We start from the raw sequence: 23,941 nt of genomic DNA, 5'->3' as shown, positions 1-23,941 counted from the left end.
TGAATCTCGTTTGGAACTAACACAGCTATTGTAACATCGTAGTTGGCTAGCTAAACAACGTTGCCAGTTTTCGCTGAACTGATTGTTCTCTAGTAATATAAATTATTCACTGTATTAATAACAGTGTTGATTATTTTTTATGGTGTATGTGAGCTATAGTTATTTAATTTCGTATTTTAGGTAAAGTTTATTATAAATGTGGCAGGAATTACGCGCCGAAATTGATATATGATAACAATACGTTTAGCAGAAATAAATCGTCGATGAATTACAGTATATGGAGGTGTAACTCTTATAGGAAAACGCATTGTTTATGCACGGCAACAACTACTGCGGGAAAATTGTCGATTAGAGGTTATCACAATCACAAACCGAATTGTTTACAAGAAAATTTCAAAATATTAGAATCGAAAATCGTTTCCGTGGAATATGGAAACAAAAGAAAATATTATTCAGTATGACTTCATTGAATATAAATTGTTTTATGTACCAAATAAAAGTTTTATTTTGAATTATATATAATTTATTAAATGGAAGAATACACCATTATTCATAGACAAACAGTCAACTGTCAGTTCCAAAGGGTTTTTTTTATTTCTAGAACGCGTTTTCTTCCAAAGATAATTGTCAACTGTCATTCAATGAACAATCGATTTTTTTCTCTATAACAGATGAAATATAAATGCTTGTACGAGGTGTAATAAAAATATATGTTAGATTATTTCAATAAAAACAATGTAAAACGACATTATACATGAGTGGAGCATTTCTAGAACGCTTTTTTTCGACACACGAACTGTCAACTGTCATTCAATATACAATTAATTTTTTTTCTATTAAAGTGAAATATAGATGCTTGTACGGTACGAGGTATGATGGAAAAATACGTTAAATTATTGTGATAAAAGCAAATAAAAGGGGTTGAATACATGCCTGGAAGCATTTCTTATATATCGATAAGTGGAAGGCTTTTCTCGTTAAGGCTTTTTTATTATCAGAAGTCGTATATTTTATTACTCATATTTTTGTTCACGCCTCGTAGATTTTTCGTTAGATAATAATACTAATATCGTTTCAGGTAAAATATATTTTCAAAAATCGAGATTTAAATCTTCCCCTCGTATAATTGTTGACAGAAACGCGTACGCTGTCAATAGTATTTTAGCTGGTAAAACTGTGTGGTTATGTACGGAATATAGAAAAATTGGATGCAAAGCCAGAATAACGACAACGCAAAAAACGGCCATCACTAGAGGGTCGCACAATCACACTCCTAATTGCCTAAACGCTGATTTAAGTGTATTACCTTTCCAAAATTTTAATATAATCTTTAAATAATTGTATATTTCTCTATGGCAGCGTAATATAATTGTAAAGAAGAAGAAGATTGACTTATTTCTAGAATAAATAATTTATTTTAAGTATTGTTCAAATAGATGGCGTAACCTTCAAATGTCATTGATTTCCGTATTTTCATAAATTATTGATATTTATATAATATTTGCAAATCCAAGTATTGAAAAAGAAGAAATTTAATTTCATTTATATATATATATATATATATATATATATATATATTTATTGGATATCACCATCTTAAAAAAAGCAAATAACATAAATTCTAGTAAAGTTATTCGATTAATGAATAGATGGCGTAACCCTTAAATGTTATTGAATTCTATTTATTACGTTATATTCATAATTGACTGCGATAAATAGTTCCTAAGCCTTTATCTAGTACAAATATAAATCTTAAAAAAAAGAAATTTTTTTATTTACATCATGTACTACACATTTGAAATAAATAAAAAATTCTGTTTAATTCTAAAGCTTAAAACATAGATGACGTTGCCGTCAAATGTCACTTGTGTTTACGAAAAATAAAAATGTTTATAATTTTAGGCCGGATATATTTTTGTAAGAAAAACAAACTTCCACTATTGATATTCGACAAGAATGTATATCGAGTAAACAAACGACTTCAGAATAAAACATTTTGGTTGTGCCGTTCTTATATCTACACGAAATGTAAAGGAAAAATATCCACAACCGGAAATACAGTCACCGTATCATCAGATGACCACAATCATGCTCCGAATGCTATTTGTGAAGATTTAACCAACATGCCTTTTCAAAATGTCTTAATTAAAAGAAGATAATTCGATATTTTCATACATTTATTTTTTCAAACTTTTAAAAATAATTATAATCTTATAATTACACATTAAATGATTAAAATATAAACGTAACCTCAAAAAAAGAACATTCAATAATATCACGTACGAATAATCGGCCATTAATTCGGGATACTAAAGCAATGTTGTCAGATCAAATTTATTTTCCTAGGATTATAATATACAAAATAAATAACTAAAAAATATTCTGTTTATATATATTGTTCATTTTTATCACATCCAGCTTTTCTAATATTCCCCTTTTTTCAGCTATCATATATTTTGAACCAACCGCCAAAGGGAACGCGAAAATTATATTGAACAATTACAGATACGAATTCATTAGCAAAATAACGCCGGATTCGTCGTCTTGGAAATGCGTTTCATATTACAAAACCAAATGCCCCGCCAAACTGAGAACTTCCGGAAAAAAAGTTAAAGTTAGCCACATTGGACACAACCACCCTCCTAATTGTTCCACCCCCATCGGTTTACCCAGTCAGATAGTTTCAATTGAAAAATATTATTGTAGATTAAGAAATATGAGACGATAAAATTTGTTAAACATTTTCATTTTTTTTTTATCAAATATATAAAAAATTCGGAAGCTAGTAGGTTTCGATAGAAATTTACAACGTGACAACAATGTAGAAGGCGTTCATCACAGATGCCGTAACACGTCATAGAACATTTACCTCGCCGATATTTTACAGTGTTGTAGGATCGTCCAAATAGCCGCGAAAAATAAGTTTTGAAATTTTAATAAACCGTCAAATGATAGTGATTTTTTTTAGGTTTGATATATTTCGCTGTAGCGAGAATTAACCCGAAAATAATTTTAAATAACTACGTATATAAACTCGACAACAAATTGACCGATCGGACTTATTGGAAATGCGTCTCGTATAGTAAAACCCAATGTAAATGTAGGATAACAACCAAAGGGACTTTAGTCAGGATTAACGGTGTACATAATCACCTGCCGTCAAACGAAAATTGCGAAGGTCTCAAATCGCAACAAGTATTTATTAAATACGACAGAGTTGAAAGATTACGCAGAACTTATTTTCAATAACTAATTTTTTTTTCTAGAATAAATTGGTTTTTCATCAGAAAATTTAATAAAAAAAGTATGAGTTAATCTATAACTCTCATTTTACGTTGATAGTTTTTATAATTATAACTTCGATAATAAATCTGGCAACGTCGCTAATATTCACGTATTTTCGTATTGTGCCAATAAAATTTTTGAATTAAATTAATGATGTTAAAATTATTACAAAAAAAATTACAAATGGATTGGGAACATATTAAAATGAATATACCAGTGATGTTGGTAGAATTCAGGTAAATAAATGAGGTTAAACGATAAAAATATGAAAATTTTCAGATACTTATTTATAAATTTGTTGATGATTAAATAATACTTTGAAGAATTATATTATTATTTAATAATATTTACCTTGAATTATAGTGCAATAAAAACGATCTATATTAAGATATATAACGATAAATAAAATTTTTATTATCACTTTGTTGTTTACTAACCACTACTTCGCGCTAATATGATGTTTACAATGTTGTCAAGTTAAATTATTATATTTTCCACGCTTTCATTAATTTTTATTTTAAAAATTTACTTTTTATACAATTAATTAATCGATTAATTTGTTTGGATTATATATAAAAATGAAATGGTTTTTTAGCTTACATATATTTTTCCAAGGCTCGCATCAATCCAAAAGTAATATTAAATAATCACGTTTACAAAATTAATTCGATTAAATTGGACAGGACGTATTGGAAATGCATATTAGAACTAAAAAACAATTGTAAATGTAGACTTACGACACAAGGAGCAGTAGCTAGAATCACCGGAGAACACAATCATCCTCCTTCTGTCATTAACTGCGATGGACTCAGTTATCAACTTGTTTCCGTTATATATGCTTCAAAAAATGATTCTAAATATATATTCAAAACGAATATAAATACAAAAACTAATCGTTATAAAACTGAATAAAATTTTTTGTATATATCGAAATATTGAATTTATTGGCAACAATGTCGACAGTCTTATTTTCTGACTGTCTACGTGTATACAATTTGTAATGGTTGCAATACAGTGGGGTAGTAGAATAATGTTAATAGTTTTATTATTTTATGAATAATTTACTTCATAGCGGGTAGAACAAATTCGAATATTCTCGATATTGATTACGAATATATATACAAAACGGATTTAAATTCATAATTTAATCGTTATAAAACTGAATAAAATTTATTATATATGTCGTAATATTGAATTCATTGGCAACAATGTCGAGATTCATATTTTCTGACCGTCCACGTGTATACAATTTGTACTGGTTACACATACTATGGGGGGAAGTAGAGTAATGTTTCATATTGTTAATAGTTTTATTATTTTAGGAATAATTTACTTCATAGCGGGTAGAACAAATCCGAAGATTCTCGTTAACGATTACGAATATAAACTGCATACTAAAAAATACGACAGGACCTATTGGAAATGTGTTTCGTACAAAACTAAATGTTCGGCTTTAGTAATTTCTCAAGGTAGTACCGTAAGGATTGACGATAGTAAACACAATCATCTTCCTAAACAGCAGGACTATAGAGGACTCAGTTCTCAAAATGTTATCTTAATGCAGAAAAATAGATAAAATTAATGTGATTAAACAAATTATAATATTAAACACGGTTTAGATTTATTTAAAATTACGTCGGTTTAGTTTATTTTTCGGAATTAGTGGCAACACTGTGATGAAATTTCGGGCTTAATATCGATTGATTGTTAGTTTTTTGATAATTTTGTACACACCTACTTTTTTTAGGTACTATTTATATTGGAGCGGGTACTAAGAACCCGAAAATAATATTAGACGAAAACGAATTTACTATAAATACGAAACAGGGGGCGAGGACACGTTGGAGGTGTACGCAGTATTTCAAAAGCAAATGTAGAGCTTCTCTAGTGTCCTATGGTAAAATGGTGAAAGTTAATCAGTTCCACAATCACACCCCCACGAAACCATCCAAACAAAACTTGTTACCACAAATAGTAACCATCCTCAGGAATAGAAGGGTTGTGATTAAATAGTCAAACATTGAAATAATTAATTATTATACAAAAAAAACTCAAATATACCATTCACTACGATCCAAGACTTGGCAACTCCGCAACATAATCTTCTAAAGCAATTATTGAAATTTCCCCAGCTTTAGGAAAAACGTCGTTCGGCAGCGTCGCAATACTTGTATAGCAAATCAATAAATTTCCGTTATTTAAGAAAATAAATCGAATTTTCCTAGTCTAGGGAAACAATTATATCGGCAACACTGCAGTACTTATCTCTTTGATGATACGGCTTTATTTGTTTCTGAAGCATCAATTCATCAGTTTAATTTGGCAGCATTGCAAATGAATTTCCTCATCTTGAGGAAAGAAATTTCTGTTTGGCAACATCGCGATATCGCTGCTTATACCGAAATATAAGTTTCTCCGAATTTGTGTATATAAATAAAATTTCCCTAATTTAGGGGAAAACTTAATTTGGCAACATTTCAATAATTTTATTTTTATCAAAACTTCAGATCCCCGTACCTCCGTGGAAATCCTTCTGATTTCCCTAGTTAATAGTAAAATATATTGTGGCAACATCATAATATTTTTGATTAAACCAAAATATAAAATTTTCCAATATATGTATATGAATTTAATTTCGTCATTTTAGAGAAAAACTGAACTTGGCAACATTGCAATATGTTCGTCATACCAAAATATAAAATTCCGTCAAATTTCTATATATGAATTTCCCCAGTTTAACGAAAAACTGAGCTTGGCAACATTGCAATATGTTTGCTTATACTAAAATATATAATTTCCCCAATCTACAGTGAAACTTAGTTTGGCAACATCGCAGTATTTACCTCTTGTTATAACTAAATTTATTGTTGGCGTTATTGCAATTTTTATATAATTCATTAAAGAAATTATTCAAATTTGTTAAATATCATTCGGCAACAATGCAATACTTTTACTTATACTAAAACTTTTCGTATATTTGTAAATATATGTCGAAATTCCCTAGTTTAGAAGAAAACTTAGTTTGGCAACAGCGTGGTACTTCATACTGCGGACTATCATTAAGAATAAAACGGTAGTGATTAAAATGTGTGAAATATTTTGATAATTACATATGATTTTTCAAATATACTATTTATTGAGACACCTGGTATATTTTTTACATTATAAAACTAAATCCCGTATTTTTTTATATAAAAAGGTTTTTTTCATTTAATATCTTCACATATTAATCACAATAATAAATTTAAAATGAAAATTTTATCTGATTATTACTTTTCAATATCCCTCGTGTCAATAACTAAAGCTTGATAGCCATCCATTAGCAATTAACGGAAGTGAGGTTCAAAATTCCTACGCATCAAAAAATCAGTGCGTAATCACTGCCCTCTGTATCATAGGTAATAACTAATGACGGTTTAATTTCATTTTCAAAATATTTTTTTTCAGTTATATATGTAATACCCGGAAAAAAGAATCCTAAAATAATAGTTAATAATGATCATTACGTCATCAATCGAAAAATGGAAGGAAGAACTATCTGGAGGTGTTCTCAATACAGAAAAATATCATGCACGTCAAGAATTATCACGTTCGGTAAAAACGTTTGGATAAAATCAGCTCATAATCATCAACCCACTTTTCCTTCGTTAAAAAATGCCGTCAAACAATTCGTTAATTTCGTATATTGTAAAAATAAACAAAATTTATATTAAATACCAGAAAATATATAAATTATATGTCATCATACATATATTTAAATTGTTTTATTCAAATTACGTGTCTGTTAACGAAAATTTGACAGTTTTATGTTAGCTAATATTTACGATTACAGTAGATGGCAGCAAAAATTTATTTTTTCTACGACCGTGCGTTTTAACCCACTTTCCCGCACGCATTTTAGTTTTGAAAGTGTCACTTTCCCGCACTAGTGCGGGAAAGTGGGTTAAAACAACTGCAGTCGCGTGCGGGAAAGTATCACTTTCCGCACTTGTTAGGAAAATAACTATTTCAACTTTCTAGTAAAAAATACTCGAAATGGTGTTGAACTATTACCTCCATTTTGTTAAAAATAATCGTGTTTTATGAATTACTCAAATTAGTTTTTAATTAATATTTTATAAAAAGCATTATAAAGTCAATAACGCCATCTGTGTCTTAGTTTTTTTATTTTTAGTTTCAATCCGTGACAAATACAATAGTTCTCTGTGTTTCATGTTAAAACACTCAATTCAGACTAAATATAAACGTAAATATGGATAGTAGTAGTGTCATTCTTCTTTTATATCGTTATTTCTTCCTATAGGTGTAATCTACGTGGTGCCGGGATTAAGAAATCCGAAAATACTTTTTGGTGTACGTAAAGAACAGAGATAAAACTAGATGGCGCTGTGCCGCCTATTACAAAACAAAATGTAAATCAACTTTGGTGACGTACGGTAAAATCGGCAAAGTTAATAATCAACATAATCATATACTGTTATTGAAAGGAACTAAAATGAATAATAAATTTATACAAACTGTCGAAATTATTAGATCAAAAACGAAAATATAAAATAAATAGCTTTAAATATTTGCGTGTTGGTTAGGATGACATAAACAACTACATATTATTATTTATAATTAACAATGATTCATCAGTAATATATATTTAACACTAAATCTAGTCTGAATTGTAACCAAAATATACTCAAAATTTTCATTTTCTATTTATTTTTTTGCCAAATAATATGAATTTGTATTTAAGACAATGTTACTGATATTGTGTCATGAAAAGAAATTGAATCAAACAGGGTCGGACTAGATATGGAGGCCCATCTTTAACAAATTTTTAGCGGTACGCCCTACATGCTACAAATGAAAAGTTTATTTTTAAGTAATTATAAAATGGAGTTCCAATATTTTTAGTGGATTGCACGATTGGCAACATCGCTATAATTTTCTCTATTCGCCTACAGTATATACGAAGTTACCCCAGGTTTTGGAAAAATACGTTTGGCAACTCCGGATTTAGTCTATACTGAAAAAATTAACTTTAATGATTCAACCAAATTCAGGAAGCCCAATTCGGCAACACCACAAAACTTTTGTTTATTAATGATATCATTATATTGTCATGACTTTGGGGAAATTTAAATTTGGTTGGTAAACACTGTTTTTCTGAAACAATTTTCCAAATATTCAGTTTTTGTTAGAATTTAGTTTGGCAACATTGCATTTGTCAGTTTTTCAATTTTTAGCGAAACTTTAAATTTGGCAACACTACAAACTCGACACATGTGTAGAAATCGAACGAAATTACCCAGTTTAGGGAAAAAGATAGTTTGGCAGCATTGCAGTACTTTTTAATTGGTTTACGGAAATATGACGAAACTGCTATCTTTATATGTTTCATTAAAGCAATTATTCAGTATTTCAAAATCCTAATTTGGCAACACCGAAATAGTTTTATAAAAATATCAATGTTTCTTATTTAGGTGAAAATAGATCAGATTTATTCAGAGATACAGGTCGGCAATACCGCAGTACTTTTTCACGAATTTTCTGTAATTTAGATTTGGCAACACTGTAATCTCTATATTTTATATTCTTGAAATGATAATATTCATTTTAAATGATATAGTAAATAATTTTTTTAGAATTTCAGTTGAAAATTGTTTTTAGGCATAGTTTATATAATCCCAGGAACAAAACACCCCAAATTAGTGGTAGACGATAACGAATACTCCGTATACCTAAAACACGAAGATAGAACAAGATGGCGATGCAGCTGTTACTTCAAAACGAAATGTAAATCTACGTTACTGACATACGGAAGAGTAGTTCGAATCAATCACGAACACAACCACGCGCCATCGATGTCAGGAAAAGATCTAAACAATCAATTAAAACAATTTGTATCGATTATTAGAAACATACAGAACCATTAATACTCGAATAAAATATCTATATCCCTATTTTTATAAATATCATTTATTTCTATGATTCAGAGCATGTTTGATAATCGATTTTTGTAGATTTGATCTTCGTTTTACCGGGTAGAAAGTATCCGAGAATAATAGTCGATGGTTTCGAATACAACGTACATAAAAAAGAAGAAACTAAAACTCGATGGAGATGTACGAACGGATCTAAAACAAAATGTACCGCTACAATATTTAGTTACGGCAATACGGTCATTATGAAACGATTACACAATCATCCTAAAAATAAAATCGATAGTTTAAATAAAATCGGCGTACCGAAATTTGTGAAGATTCTAAGACAATAATCGTTTCCCATGATATTGTACGATGTTGCCACGTTTTGTTTTTCATTTTTTAACTATATAGAATTTAGTTTGATATATTTTAATGTTTAAATTTTGGCAGCAATTGTTATTACAAACGTCACAGTTACCAACGTAAATACCTTTTAGTAATTTCATTACTATTAATAAGAAGTAAATTAATACAGGGTGTCTCAACTTATGTAAATTTGTTTAATGAATAAAAATTATTTTTTTTTGTATAAAGATTCGTTTATTAAATTTTTTTTATCAAATGATTTTGTTCTTCCTTTCGTTTCTATTACCTTAATTTATATACAGAGTTTTCCTAAAAACGATAATTTTGTATTGATGATTAATTTTTAGGTATCGTGTATTTCTGTCCAGGAAGAAAACACCCCCGTTTAATTCTCAATAATTACGAGTATAATTTCCATATTAAAGAAGCTACACGAACAAGATGGCGATGTAAAAATCAAACTTCAAGCAAATGCAGCGCCACACTATATACTTCAGGATATCAAGTGGAAATAAAAAACCGCCATAATCACGAGCCACATAAAGTTAAACAAAGTTCTTTAATTATGCCACAAACAGTTAAAATTGTAATATTGGATAATAATTACTGACAATATTTTTTATGTTGTGTTTTATTTCAACCTAATGAAGTTGTTATTTAAAAAAAATTGATTAAACAATTTTCAGGTACAATATATTTCGGACAATCTCGTAAAAATCCAACGATAATATTAGACGGTTTCGAATATCTACTTCATTATAAAGAATCTCAAAAAACTAGATGGAGATGCAAACATTATTCGAAATTCAAATGCAAAGCTAGTTTAATGACAAGCGGTAGAAAAGTTGTCGTACATCAAAATATACACAGTCACGAACGAGAACCATTGGATTATACGAATAAAAGACAAATTAATATCAATATAATAAGGCAACAATAACAGAAAACGACAATTTGTATTCAAAATGTGATAAAATAAACTTCTAAACTTTCTGTTTTATATTTGATTATACTTAACCTCACATTTCCAATCAGTGCTACGCTTCCAAAGAATCCGGTCGTTGACCTTAGTAACCGACTTCGTATCGATTTTATAGTCCAGTCACTAATGGTTAAGAATAAATTCGCATAATATCCGATATCATGAAATTTGTCCTGGTAGTAGTAAATACTTTAGGTTAAAAAGTTATATTGTGCTGATGTGTATTTTTCATCCCGTTTCGGGATTGGAAATGAATAAGAAAAAACTAATGTAAGAAATCGAAGAACGAGTCATTTTCAAGTAAAAATGTTCTATGCATATCTATAATTGAGTCTATAGATGGAAAAATTTTTTTAAAAAATTTGTAAAAGCTTTTTTAAAGAGCTTACAAAATGGTGGGATAAAAATCTTTTGTTTAAAAATTGATTTATTTTGAAAATGAATGTTGTTGAAACCTCGTATGCCTAATATCGTGACCCCAATTAACATCATGATTTTTTTCAATATGCATCTAATCTTTAAAAATACTTCTCTAAAATTTCAGCTCAATATCCAAATTATTTTAACTTGAGTGATTTTTCAAACAAGCATATGTTTTTCATTAATAATCGAAAAAGTTTGAGGTCTCGTATTACCAATAACGTGACCCCAATTAACGTCATGATCTTTAAAAAGACTTCTCTTAAATTTCAGCTCAATATCCTAATTATTTTGGCTCGAATCATTTTTCAAACAAACATATGTTTTCCATTAGTATTGGAACGAGATAATTATCAGTAAGCAATCTTAGTTTCTGTATTAAAGGACAAAAAAATAAAAATTACAAGTCTTTTAGATGTTCAAATTGTATTGAAAATGATTTTTTAATGGTTTAGATAGCTTAAAAATTAATTTTCATACAAATCTGTTCGAAAAAATTACAACAATTTATTTTTATCGTTAGTGACTGGACTGTGTGAGAATCCAACTTTCACTCTTAATCCTACTAATGTACGGTTTCTAATAGTTTTCAAAATTAATTATTCTGTTAAATATTGACCATTTATTATTTTCAAATACTTTCATAAAAAAATACGAAGAAACTTCAGTAAGAAAAAAAGTGTCCTTCTAAAGTCAAACTTTTTTGCTTCTCCTTTTTTATTATCAGCTGTGTGGCTAGACAAGTAAATCGCAACGTTGTCGGCTTGTACCTAAAGTTTATAAAACCTCGTTATACTCAAAGTTTATTTATAAATAGTATTTAATCTCAAAAAAGTATTATTATTTATAATAAAATAATTTTTAGGTACCGTATACTTTATAAAAGGACAGAAACATCCTATGCTTATTCTGAACAACTATTGTTATACCATGCATTGGAAAGATCGAAATAAAACAAGATGGCGTTGTAGACGACATAATACTCTAAGATGCATCACGTTCTTATATACAACCGGCAACACTGTTTATATTCACAACGAACACAATCATTCTTGCGAAACGATGAATATGGCGAATTTAAGTTCTCAAAACGTCACCGTTATACATAGGGCGATCAAAAATAGATTAACGACAAAATCAATATTGAGATGATTTGATGTACATGGAGAATCGATGAGAAATATGAATAAAATTTCTAGAATGTAATTATTAACTTAAATAAAAACTATTTAGTTAAATTATTTTCTTCCCTATATCGTGGCTGTTTCGATCTGCATATACGTCCTCAGTGTGATTGTTGTCAAGGAAAATAATGTTTTTAGGTACCATTTACTTTGGGAAGGCTCAAAAATACCCGAAAATCATTCTGAATGATCACGAGTATCATATGCATATACAGGATATAGATAAAACTAGATGGCGTTGTAAGAAACATGGTAGAGGGAACAAGTGTTCGGCTGTTTTATATACAAAGGGAAAAACAGTGTACGTTCATGGTAATCACAATCATTCTGCAGATACAGTCCAATATGAAAATCTCATACCGCAAAATGTACAAATCGTATATAAAAATAAATATTAAAAATTCCTTGTATTATCATTATCATACAAATAATAACTCCGACAACACCGCATTTTCGCTCGTTACGTATTCATATTCGATATTTCATCAATTATCATTGTACCTTTTAATTTTATAGATAAGATTAATTTTTAGGAACAGTTTATTTTACTAAAGGTCAAAAATATCCCAAACTTTTGCTTAACAATTATTGTTACACAATGCACTGGAAGGATTCGCTTAAAACTCGATGGCATTGTAGACGACATACCAGTCTTAAATGTACTAACTTTCTTCATACAACCGGCAACACTGTGTATATTTTCAACGAACACAATCATTCACGGGAAGAAATAGATATTACAAATTTATTGTCTCAAAAAGTAACCATAGTTTATAGTAAAATTAAAAGGAGACCGAATTTAAACAAACAACGTCAAATATTTATAACTAATTAATAATTAAAAATCAAAATGATTAACTATTACTTTGATATGTTTTTACTTACTCTGTGATCTGTAACGTCATTTCCGAAATAATAATGGATTGAATTATTTACTTAATGTTTGTAATATTTTGTAACTACATACATGTAATCAAATTTTGCTAATTTTTGTTTATTTACAGGGAAACAGGTTACCGTTTACTTTGGTAAAGCATTAAAACACCCAAGATTAATAATGGATAATTACGAATATCAGATTCATTACTTTGAACCGAATAAAACTAGATGGCGTTGTAGATTGCATACTAAACTAAAGTGTAGAGCGATTCTATACACCACTGGAAATATCGTCTATCTACATAGTAACCACAACCATAGACCTTCAATTATAAATTGCGAAAATATGGTATCGCAAAAATTCATATTGAAACGTAAATTTATTAATAGAATTTGAAAATGTAACCGTCTTCAATTATTAAATCGTTACCTGTAACACGGTATATTTTAATTTAAGTTATAACCTGTTGTTACTGTAAATATAGAGATGGGATTTCCAATTTAAAAATAACCTATTTCAATTTCAGCTATAATATATTTAACGAAAGCTCAAAAACACCCGAAATTGATACTAAACGGGCACGGTTACCACATAGCTTTGAGGCAGTTAAATAGATCCAGATGGAGGTGTAAAAAACATAGAAGTAATAGATGTTTAGCTTTTCTTTATACTACGAACGATGGACGTAATACGGTTTATATTTATAACGATCATAATCACTCTCCAGATGAATTTCCAAAACCCCATTTGCAGTCACAGTACGTTTACGTGGTGAAGGCGTCGAAGGGGAATATACCACCTTCAGTTGCATATAATGTACAGATACCTAGTTGAGGTTGACTATTTATTTGAATAATAAAATTGTTTATGAAAAATTATTGTTTATACATTATTTTCATTTAAAGTATGACATAGTTAATTCAGAAAGTACGTGCGGCAGATGAAAACATTTTTTTACTAAAATTCCAATGCAGATTGAAACATTTGAAAATTTGAATTAACCTGTAAAATTCGAAATAAAATTCTAACGTATTATAAAAGTGGAAAAAATTGGGAGTATTTATTATAAAAAATGGAAAAAAATTAAAAATTGCTGGAAATTGAGAAAAATTCGAAATAAACTCGGAAAAATTGGGGAAAAAACGATAAAATATAAAAAATTTCAATGAAATTTCAGGAAAATCTGGAAATTACGAAAAAAATTCTATAATTCACAATATAAATAAAAAAAATACAAAAGTGACCGAGATTATCAAGAAAAAGTATTTACAATTCAAACTAAATATAAAAAAATTGGAAAAAAATAGACAAAAAATTCGACAAAAATGTGGAAAAAATTAGGAGATCCGAAAAAATCCATGGAGATTCTGGAAAATCAGAAAAGTTTATGGAAAAAATTCTCATAAATAAAAATAAATATAAAAAATCGTGAGAATTACTAAAAAAAATCCGATAGAAATCTAAAAACTCCGAAAATTGGAAAAAATTTTGAAAAAAACAAAGATATTTCCAAAATTGAAAAATTAAAAGGGTTCAAAGAAAAAAATGTAAAAACCAAAATTTAAGCAATTTGACAGAAATTTGAAAAAAAAAATAAGAAAATAAGAAGAAGCATTTCTAATTCAAAATAAATATAAAAATTTCATTAAAAAATCAAAAATAAGGAAAATAGAAGAAATCGAAATAAATCGGAAAAACAAATTTTAAGAAAATTGTTAACAAATAATTGAAATACGAAAAAAAAACGAAAAATTCGGAAAAATGTGTATTTGAAGAAATTTTTCAAAAATATTCGGAAAAATGCGGAAAATACAAAATATCATAATATGAATTAAATATGAAAAATTGAAACAAAAAACTATAATAAATCAAAAAATTATAAAAAATTGACGATTAATAAAAAAATTGAAAAAATTCGAAAAAATAACCCGAAAATATTCGAAGAAAATGTTAAAAACTACAACAAAAAACAAAAAAAAAACGGAAAATATCGGAAATTCTGAAATTTTTGTCGTATTGATAAAATAAATATTTTTTTCTAATTTTTTTGTTTAGAATTTCTGAATTAACATTCCAAAAAAATATCCATTTTTCACATCAATACTGATTATACTTTTTTGTATACCCGCCCAACCACGTACTTCTTCAGCTTCACAGTAAAATAATTTACAAACTGTCATGATTTTCCATTTGGAAAAATCACATTTCCAATATAAATAACCTAACATTAAATTTCAGGTATAATCTACATTGGAAAAGGCTACAAACACCCCAAAATAATCGTAGATTCATACGAATATAAAATGCAAATGAAGAAAAAAGACAAAACAAGATGGACTTGTTCAAATTACAAAAAAAGCAGATGCAACGGCACGATATACACATACGGAAAAACCGTTAAAATCATAAACTATCACAATCATCAAGCAACTGTCAAGGACACGAAAGGAATGCAACTCATCTCACAGAATGTTACCATAATTAGGCCAGACGAACCCATTCAATTCACTTGGCCATTCAAACTAGAATAAAAATATTTATCATAATATTAGTAATGTTATGACACACGAAATACTCTTTTAAATAATATTTATTCCATCAACCAAACCATAAAATCATTAAAAGAAAATGAGTTTTTATTTAATAAATCTTTATAACATATATTTTCTACAACGTATGGTAAAAATGCGTCAACCACATCCCACTAAGTAAAACAATACGTGTAAAACAGCTGGAAATACCCGCGAAATTTAATTTGATTTAAACGAACATACTAATAATAGTTTAATAAAACTATTATTAATACGATTCGTTTTATTTTTTTTTTCTATTATTCAATTAGTTATAATAATTAATTGTGCTTGGTGTGAATATAAACAAAAAATCCAGATATTCAAAGTTATAATAATAAAAAATTGACGGTTAAGTTGCCTAGTTACCCGGCGAAAGTTCTTTTATATATAGTAGGTAATGCATGACGTAATCTGGCGTGATTAAAATAAAACATAATTTCGTAACGGTTTGTTTTGTTTTAGAAATAATATACATCAGTAGAGGATATAAACATCCGAAAATAATTGTAGATTTTAACGAATATAACATACAATTACAAAATAAAAACAAAACGAGATGGACGTGCGGAAATTACAGAAGAAGTCGTTGTAAATCTATAATATATACGTACGGAAAAACCGTTAAAGTCATACATTCTCACAATCACGAATCTGTCATAACTAATATCGACGAGACGAAATTAATACCACAAAAAGTACAAATTATACGTCAAACTTGAAAATAAATATAAAAATAATAGTTTATACATTCGATTGTATCAGTTACGTAATTTATTTCAATGTATACGAATATTATACATTCTGTTTTTGTTGACATGTGTTTTTGTTTATGTGTTGCTTGATTAGTGGATTTATATATATTTGGTTCTGCGCATGGAGCAAGTAGATGATCAGTTACGATCTTAAATTTGTGAATAAAACATATATATATATATATATATATATATATATATACATATAAACACACACACACATATTGATAATAAAAATTATATCAAAGTAAAGAAAAACAGTTCAACAAAACCCAATTTTAGATGTAATCTACTTCACCCAAGGCTTGAAGTATCCCAAAATAGTATTTGGAGACTATCTTTTCACCGTTCATAGTCGTAATCCGAAAAGTACTAGATGGCGCTGTAGACACGTAAACAAAACCAATTGCAAAGCTAGTTTATTGACATTTGGTAGAACATTGGAGGTGATAAACACGCATAATCACGCCCCCCCTTCGGATATCAAGGAGAAATTAATTCCCAGCGTGGTAAACGTAATACGAAGTATCAAATGATATATACGAGGGGAGGATACAAAGTAAATCGATATATTTGTTTGAAAATGAGTTGTTAAATTGTTTTTTTACGCAATAAATTATATATTTTTGTTGAAGAAAATTTATTTTTCGTTGACGTGATGAGAGATTTATGTATTTATACGGTGTATGGTAAATCGTCTATACTTTCACACCTCCCCGATTTAAGATCGTAATAAAACACATTAATTTAGCATTTTCGATATCCACTTATCGAACTACCAGATAATATTTCCGGTTTTAATATTATTTGATTGACTTCCGAGTGGAATTTTGATATATGACGTATACGTATCGGTAGTAAATGGTAAACGAAATGGCAGTAAATTAATAAAACATTACAAACCGGAAGTAAATAAAATGATATTAAAACCGGAAGTGCTGATTTCTGACATTTGTGACCCAGGTAAATGGAGTTTAAAAGTCGAAAACGCTAAACTAATGTGTTTTTATTATGATTCTATACCGGATAGGTACGAAAAGTGTTTCTTATTTAATCTCTAATATGGATATTATTGTTTCAGAGACAATTTATATTTGCCAAGGTAGAAAATATCCGAAAATAGTCGTTGATATGTATCATTATATAATGCAGAAACAAAGTAATCAAAGAAGTAGATGGAGATGTTCTTATTGCAATAAAACTAAATGTAAAGCCATCCTGTATAGTTTTGGAAAAAATGTTAAAACAATGTATCAACATAACCACGAACCCCCACCAGCAGTACCAATCGAAGAACTAATCCCGCAACTGGCAAATGTTATACGACATCAAAATGAATGGATAAATATTTTACATAAAAAAACTATTGTCCACGACCACCCTGTATTATGAAATGTCATCTTCTTTCCCTTATAACTTGTTCTATATAAGTATGCAGCGTATAACTGTTTTGCTTAGTTATAAAAAAGAAGAAGAAAGTTTATATCCCTATTCGTTATGATTTAAATATTTTTTCTTTCCAATAATAAATATTTTTTCTAGAAATAATATTCTTTTCCCACGGTAGAAAATATCCTAAACTAATCGTGGATTCCTATCATTACGTTATGAAAAAACAAACTGACAACCACAGCAGATGGAGGTGTTCGTATTGTAACAAATCGAAATGTAGGGCAGTACTAGAATCGTATGGAAAAACTGTGAGATTAACTTACGCCCACAATCATCCTCCCCCTTCTCAAACTAGAAACGAAACATTAATACCACAAACTGTGAACGTTATTAGAAGAATGACAAAATAAAATTTTATATTATAATACTATATATTTATTTCACACCTCGTATATAAACAAACTACGTCCAGCTGTAAAGGTGAAACGGAATACTCGATCTCATTTTATCACGTATAGTATATACTTTTCTATCTCTTTTTATTGTTATAAGGAAAAATCTGTGTGGTGCTGACATCGATGCCACAGTTATTGATTTTACCTACTTTCAGAAATTTGTATATACCACGTAAAAGGAAACAAAAATCCTAAAGTTTTCGTTGAAAATTATAGTTTCGGATTACAACGTCGAGGCGAAAAGAAAAGTAGATGGCGATGTAGTTCTGTGAATAAAACTAGATGCAGAGCATTTTTAAATACATTCTGCGATACGGTTATGATCATAAACGAACACAATCACCCACCTCCTAAGATGCCTCACATAGAACATCTCATCTGTCAAATGATTACTTTGATTAAACATTCAACGTACGGAGAGAAATCTCGTAATATACTAGACTAATTTTGTAATTTAATAAATAAATACTTCAATTATTTATTTATAATGAAGTTTTAATTATTTATTGTAATATAATCATAAATTAACATAATTTCTTTATACTGTTTTATTATTAATAAAAGTATTTTTAGGTACCATATATATAAGCAGTGGTCGTAAATATCCAAAATTGGTACTTGACGATAATCATTATTGTCTTTTATCACAAGCTAAAGATCATACAAAATGGCGTTGTTTGTATTATTACAAAACTAAGTGTAGATCTAGTTTATCTACGTCCAAAAATATCGTAACTGTTATGTACGATCATAATCATCCTGTATTTAAAAACAAAGATGGCGACACCAAACAACTCATTCCAAAAATAGTCAAAATAGTAAGAATGGAAAAAACAGGAAAACTACCTTATAATTATTAATTAAAAATTGTAATAATTATAATTTGTATTGAAAAAAATGATGAATAATAATATAATCATCAGTAATCGAAATGTAAAAATTACCCTTTTCAATGGCAACACTGTTCTTAAATTTCAAATCACGAGATGTGAATATTAGTGATTAATATACCGTTAAAACTGACAATGTATTGTTGGTTGCATACTTTCTTTGAATCTAATATAAATAAATTTGTATTTAGTTTGAATTTATTCGATGTATTATTAAATTTCATTATAGTTTTAGTTACATACGCTGTGGGTAAGAAACAAATGCCGGTTTTATTACTGAACGACTTCAAATATCTCAAACATAGAAGTTCGCAAAGATCCACCTATTGGAAATGTTGCATGTACGACACGGGAACCTGTAAAGCACGTTGTACCACTTACGTCAATCAAACGATCAGAATTTCCGGAAATCACAGTCATAAAAGTTTAGAACCAATCGTCAATATGCAACTGATTAGTCAAGAAATTTATACGATTGTAGATAAATTAAATGACGGTTATTGAAATTTCAATTCCGGATATTGATTTATTTATGTAAATAATACTGTCAAAATCTCTAGAGATGGAAACAACCGAATTTTTAACTGTTCTAGTCGCTTCCCGATGGAACCAAAATTAAATAGACTTGACATAATAAGAACTAAGATTTTCAAAAATCTTCAGTTTTCCTAATAAAATCATCTTTGAAAAATTTATTGTTAGCAAATTTTAATAATAAATAAAATTGTTAAAACAGTTTAACTAAATTGAATCTGAATAATGCAACGCTGTCAGAAGTGGAATTTTACCAGGTGCGTTTGAAAAGTACTTACGGTAATTTGAATTTTAGATAAATCGTATTTGAAGGTGTTATTTTCCACGACGAGACGAGGTAGGAAGTGTATGATATTTAAAAAATACAGATATTACGTAAATCAAATACATAATAATAGAATATTTTGGATGTGTGCGGATTATTACCACACGAAATGTAAAGCAAGATGTGTTACTAATGCAGAAGGGACATCTATATTTCGTTATAATGAAATACACAACCATCCACCGGATACCGACGAAACACACAACTTTACGAAAATTTCGTAAAGATTTTAAAGAAACTTTTAATTTGATCAACGCTGTACCAAATAAAATTAATATATGTCAAATTAATATAATCTAACAATAAATTTTCTAAAAATTAGATCATTTGTATAAATTTAAGGAAAATACGTTTTCTTAAGCTTACGCCACCACCAATACATCTTTTTTGACGTAAGTTACGGTAAAACATTTTCTCATATTTAATACTTTATCTATGGTATAGTGACGGTTGCATTACTGACGTCAATTTGTAAGATGTTTCTAAACACTCTGTCAATGACCTTGTTTCGACTTTAGATTTCAAAGGACTGTGAAAGTATGAAATTAATGAAATGAAATTATTAAAACGTGTTTAATTATTATTAACAATAATTCGCAGAATTATAATCAGATTATTACTATAAGCATTGAAAATCACAGAACTAGTTGATTTTAAGGGTGGTTGCATATACTTCACTAATAATTAATGCATTAAATGGTTGGGGACAGTTTGAAAAATACGTTTTAGAGCACAATAATATGAATTTTTGTACTTTTTATATAATAATATTTTGTTTTATAGTTGTTGCATAAAAGAATATACAATATAATAGAAAACAAAACGTCACTTACTAATCTACCTTGGTTGAATAACAATTTGTACCGGTCTGTCATAGGTTAAAAAAGAATTGTATTTTTATTCAATAGCTTCAATACAAAACAATGTAAATAACAGTGAATATTTTCTAACGACTCCAAAATTTTATTGTGTTTTAAAAATAATGTCTCTCCCCGGACTACCTCCTTTACCTAAAAGTCTCAGCGGTTTCAAACTCTCAGAATATCCTTCACACCTTCCTCCAACTCCAATTCGAACCTCGTCTATCCGCTCAACTGTATCACATTCCTCTAATCAAATGTTGTATCCAGAATCAAACGTACATTTAATACCAATCGGCGGAAGCTCTCGACGATCTTCGAATCTCGATACGAAATTAGCCGTTTTAAAACAAGAAATGTACAATCTGAGACAATTAGATCTTTCAGTTCTATCTCAATTATGGTCTTTAAACGAATCGATTCAAGACTATAGACAGATACTACAAGAACAAGAGGATAGAGTGTTGTCTCCACCATCGCCTTCGCCAACTCCATCATCGGGAGAAGATATGGACGGCGAGGAGTTTTATATGTCTGCTACTTCTTTGAGCTTCAGATCCACGGCAGCCGTTCCTCCAGGAAGGAGAACAAGTAATTCGTCGAATACTTCGAGTTTAGGTTAATTAGTGATTATTGTTTCCATTCCTGTTAAATGGTGTGTAAGATTAAGTGATAATTATATAGTGACAGCTATTTTATTGGGGTATTTTGAGGAATATGAAGCGGAAAAAGGTATTTGATGAGATTATTCATATATTTTGTATGTCAGTTTTATTTTATTATGTGTAATTGTTATTTTGATACTTTATTATATTTTTATTTACTTGAATAAAGCTCAAACAACTGTTTAATTTTAATTTTCCTGAAAAATATTGGATTTAAAAGAAGAAAAGATTATTAGATAGAGAATTGGACTAAAAAACTATGAAAATTTAGTGAATTTTACTATAAAACTTGAGTTGGTGGATTGATAAAACTCAATTTATGTTATAAAGACAAATAATTTATTGCTGCCAAATTTAAACTAAATTAAGTAAAATCGTGTGGTAAAACCAAAATAACATTCGTACAACAAAAACGTATAAAAAAACTGGAATTAAATGCCCAAATAAGTGTTTTATTCTAGTTTTTATAAATATTGACGAAAGTATTATAATTAATTATGAAAATATATTTACATAAAAACTTTAGATAGAGGATTATACTACAAAAAGTATTCGGAAATACGAATATTTTTGGAGTTTTGCAGGGTCGTAAAAATGATTCAGATATTGTTTATAGAATAATGTGAAGAGATGACTGATTAAATTTGATTTTTGTATACAATTTTGATGTTTTCTGAAAAAATTTTAGGAGCTTTAGTAATTAATTAATCTGGAAATGACGATTTTAAAATTTAAGGTACATATTTATATATGTACCATTTACTACCACGAAAATTGAAAATGCGGCTTTTTATACTTAATTTCTGATATTAAGACAACAATATAACAATTAAAAACTTCACTGCATCCAAATTATAACGAATTCACCTTAAAATCTTGTGTAAATCCAAAATTATATAAAAAACTGGAATTATAAGCTTAAATAATTGTTTTATAGTAAAATTAAGATATGTGACTGACCAACTACGCTTTTTTTTTGAATTTTCTGGGAAAAATTGACTAATTTAATCAATGAATTGAACTGGAAATGATGATGTGAAAATGTTAGGTTAGGTATTTTGTTACACAAAAATTGAATAGATGGCTTAGTTAAATACAATTTTTGCTATAAACACAAATAATAAAAACTTTATTTCATCCAAATTAAAGCAAATTTACTTCAAAATCGTATAGTAAAGACAAATAATATACATATAAAAAATTTGAAATTATAAGCTTAAATAATTGTTTCATTATAATTTTATAGTTTATATCTATAGTTTTAGAATTAAAAATCAATATATTCTTGTAAAAAACATCAAATAGAAGATTAGATTACAAAATCTATTTGAAAATACATATTTAGGGATGTTAAAATGATTTAGATGTTTGTTATATAATGAAATTAAGATAAATGACTGATTAAATATTATTTTTATGTTGAATTTTCGTATTTTACGAATTTATTCAATTAATTCATCATTGCCGCAAAAATTGAAAAGGAAGCTTTGTTATACTGAATTTTTGCTATTAAGATAACAAGTAAAAACGTTATTGTATTCAAATTGAAACAAATTTACTTAAACCAAAATAGCGATTAATACAAAATCATGTAGAAAAAACTGAAATTAAAAGCTTTAAAAACCAATTTTTTATTGATTTTTTTTAATTGATACATTACCCTTCCCATTATTAAAACCAATCAAAATTCCACGTAAATTTCCAATCACAAACTTCGTTATTAGAATCTCATTGAACAAGGTGAGTATTTTCAAAATGAAACAATTAATATAAAAAAAACTTTTATTAACATCAGAAAATATATAAAAGGATTATTTATTGATACTGCTGTAATATTCCTCTTCGAGATCGTAAAGATCAGCGGCCATATCGTCACGTAAAGACATCAATTTCTGATCGCATTCCGCTTGTTTCGACCTAAAAATTTTAATCAAAAACGAAATATTTTTACTGAAATACGTACCTGAATACTTTGGAATTGTGTGTTATAGCTTCGTTAACTGAAGGAAAGTCGTTTAAAATAAGATATTGTTTGATGTCAGACACCAATTTCATCAAAGATTCGCCAGCTCTAACTATATTAGCGGCTCTAACGTGCATTTCGTATGTATCTTGTTCACATTGAGTCATTCTTGATAATTGTGTATCGTGTTCACCTTTCGATAGTTTTACGATTTCTATAATAAATGAAAAACTAGATTCACTTCATTGTTTACTTGTTTTTATTTACCTTCAAAATTTTCTAACATACTCTTTACGTCGTCTTTTAAACGCGTTCTATAAGATTTTAATAATGCTTCTTTACTTTGAGGAAGCGATCTAGAAATAGACATTATTAATATTGAATATATAAATCGTTTAAACAAAAACAAAAATATAAATGGTTATGTATATGGATTTGTATTCTTCTTCTTTTTTATTTGTATATTGACCTTTTACAATTTCAATTTGAGCTACTAT

The 23,941-nt window shown here is 28.3% G+C and overlaps 3 protein-coding genes across 28 annotated transcripts in view; 2 read left to right on the top strand and 1 right to left on the bottom strand.

Annotated features, from left to right (window-relative positions):
- LOC130900910 (modifier of mdg4-like) overlaps positions 1–20,332 on the top strand; it is a 70,962-nt gene extending 50,630 nt beyond the window's left edge. Inside the window, exons 5-6 of one of the 26 annotated variants that reach the window (XM_057811907.1) lie at positions 12,294–12,456; positions 13,160–13,304. In XM_057811907.1, the coding sequence (XP_057667890.1) occupies positions 12,294–12,456; positions 13,160–13,187 (191 nt within the window). In that variant the 3' untranslated portion in view covers positions 13,188–13,304. Of the gene's footprint in view, positions 1–180; positions 513–1,078; positions 1,417–1,902; positions 2,390–2,444; positions 2,744–2,968; positions 4,917–5,032; positions 6,428–6,732; positions 10,192–10,255; positions 10,558–11,836; positions 12,210–12,293; positions 12,569–13,159; positions 13,906–15,273; positions 15,660–16,070; positions 16,488–16,642; positions 17,000–17,441; positions 18,171–18,362; positions 18,691–18,780 lie in introns of those variants that run through there. The other 25 variants (XM_057811878.1, XM_057811904.1, XM_057811870.1 and 22 more) reach the window with 25 other exon arrangements.
- A 513-nt stretch (positions 20,333–20,845) lies between these two features.
- Positions 20,846–21,667, top strand: LOC130900908 (leucine repeat adapter protein 25-like). The gene has a single exon (XM_057811851.1). The coding sequence runs from the start codon at positions 20,939–20,941 to the stop codon at positions 21,437–21,439; it is 501 nt and encodes a 166-aa protein (XP_057667834.1). The 5' UTR covers positions 20,846–20,938; the 3' UTR covers positions 21,440–21,667.
- Positions 21,668–23,249: 1,582 nt separating this feature from the next.
- On the bottom strand, positions 23,250–23,865 carry LOC130900907 (mediator of RNA polymerase II transcription subunit 22). The gene is made up of 3 exons (XM_057811850.1): positions 23,712–23,865; positions 23,445–23,658; positions 23,250–23,398 (listed from the first exon to the last, which is right to left on the bottom strand). Exons 1-3 carry the CDS (start codon positions 23,812–23,814, stop codon positions 23,293–23,295), a joined length of 423 nt encoding a protein of 140 aa, XP_057667833.1. The 5' UTR covers positions 23,815–23,865; the 3' UTR covers positions 23,250–23,292.
- Positions 23,866–23,941: the final 76 nt, after the last annotated feature.

Source organism: Diorhabda carinulata, chromosome X (genome assembly GCF_026250575.1).
Source record: "Diorhabda carinulata isolate Delta chromosome X, icDioCari1.1, whole genome shotgun sequence".
Lineage (NCBI taxonomy): Eukaryota > Metazoa > Arthropoda > Insecta > Coleoptera > Chrysomelidae > Diorhabda > Diorhabda carinulata.
This window is presented reverse-complemented; position numbering and strand designations above follow the sequence as displayed.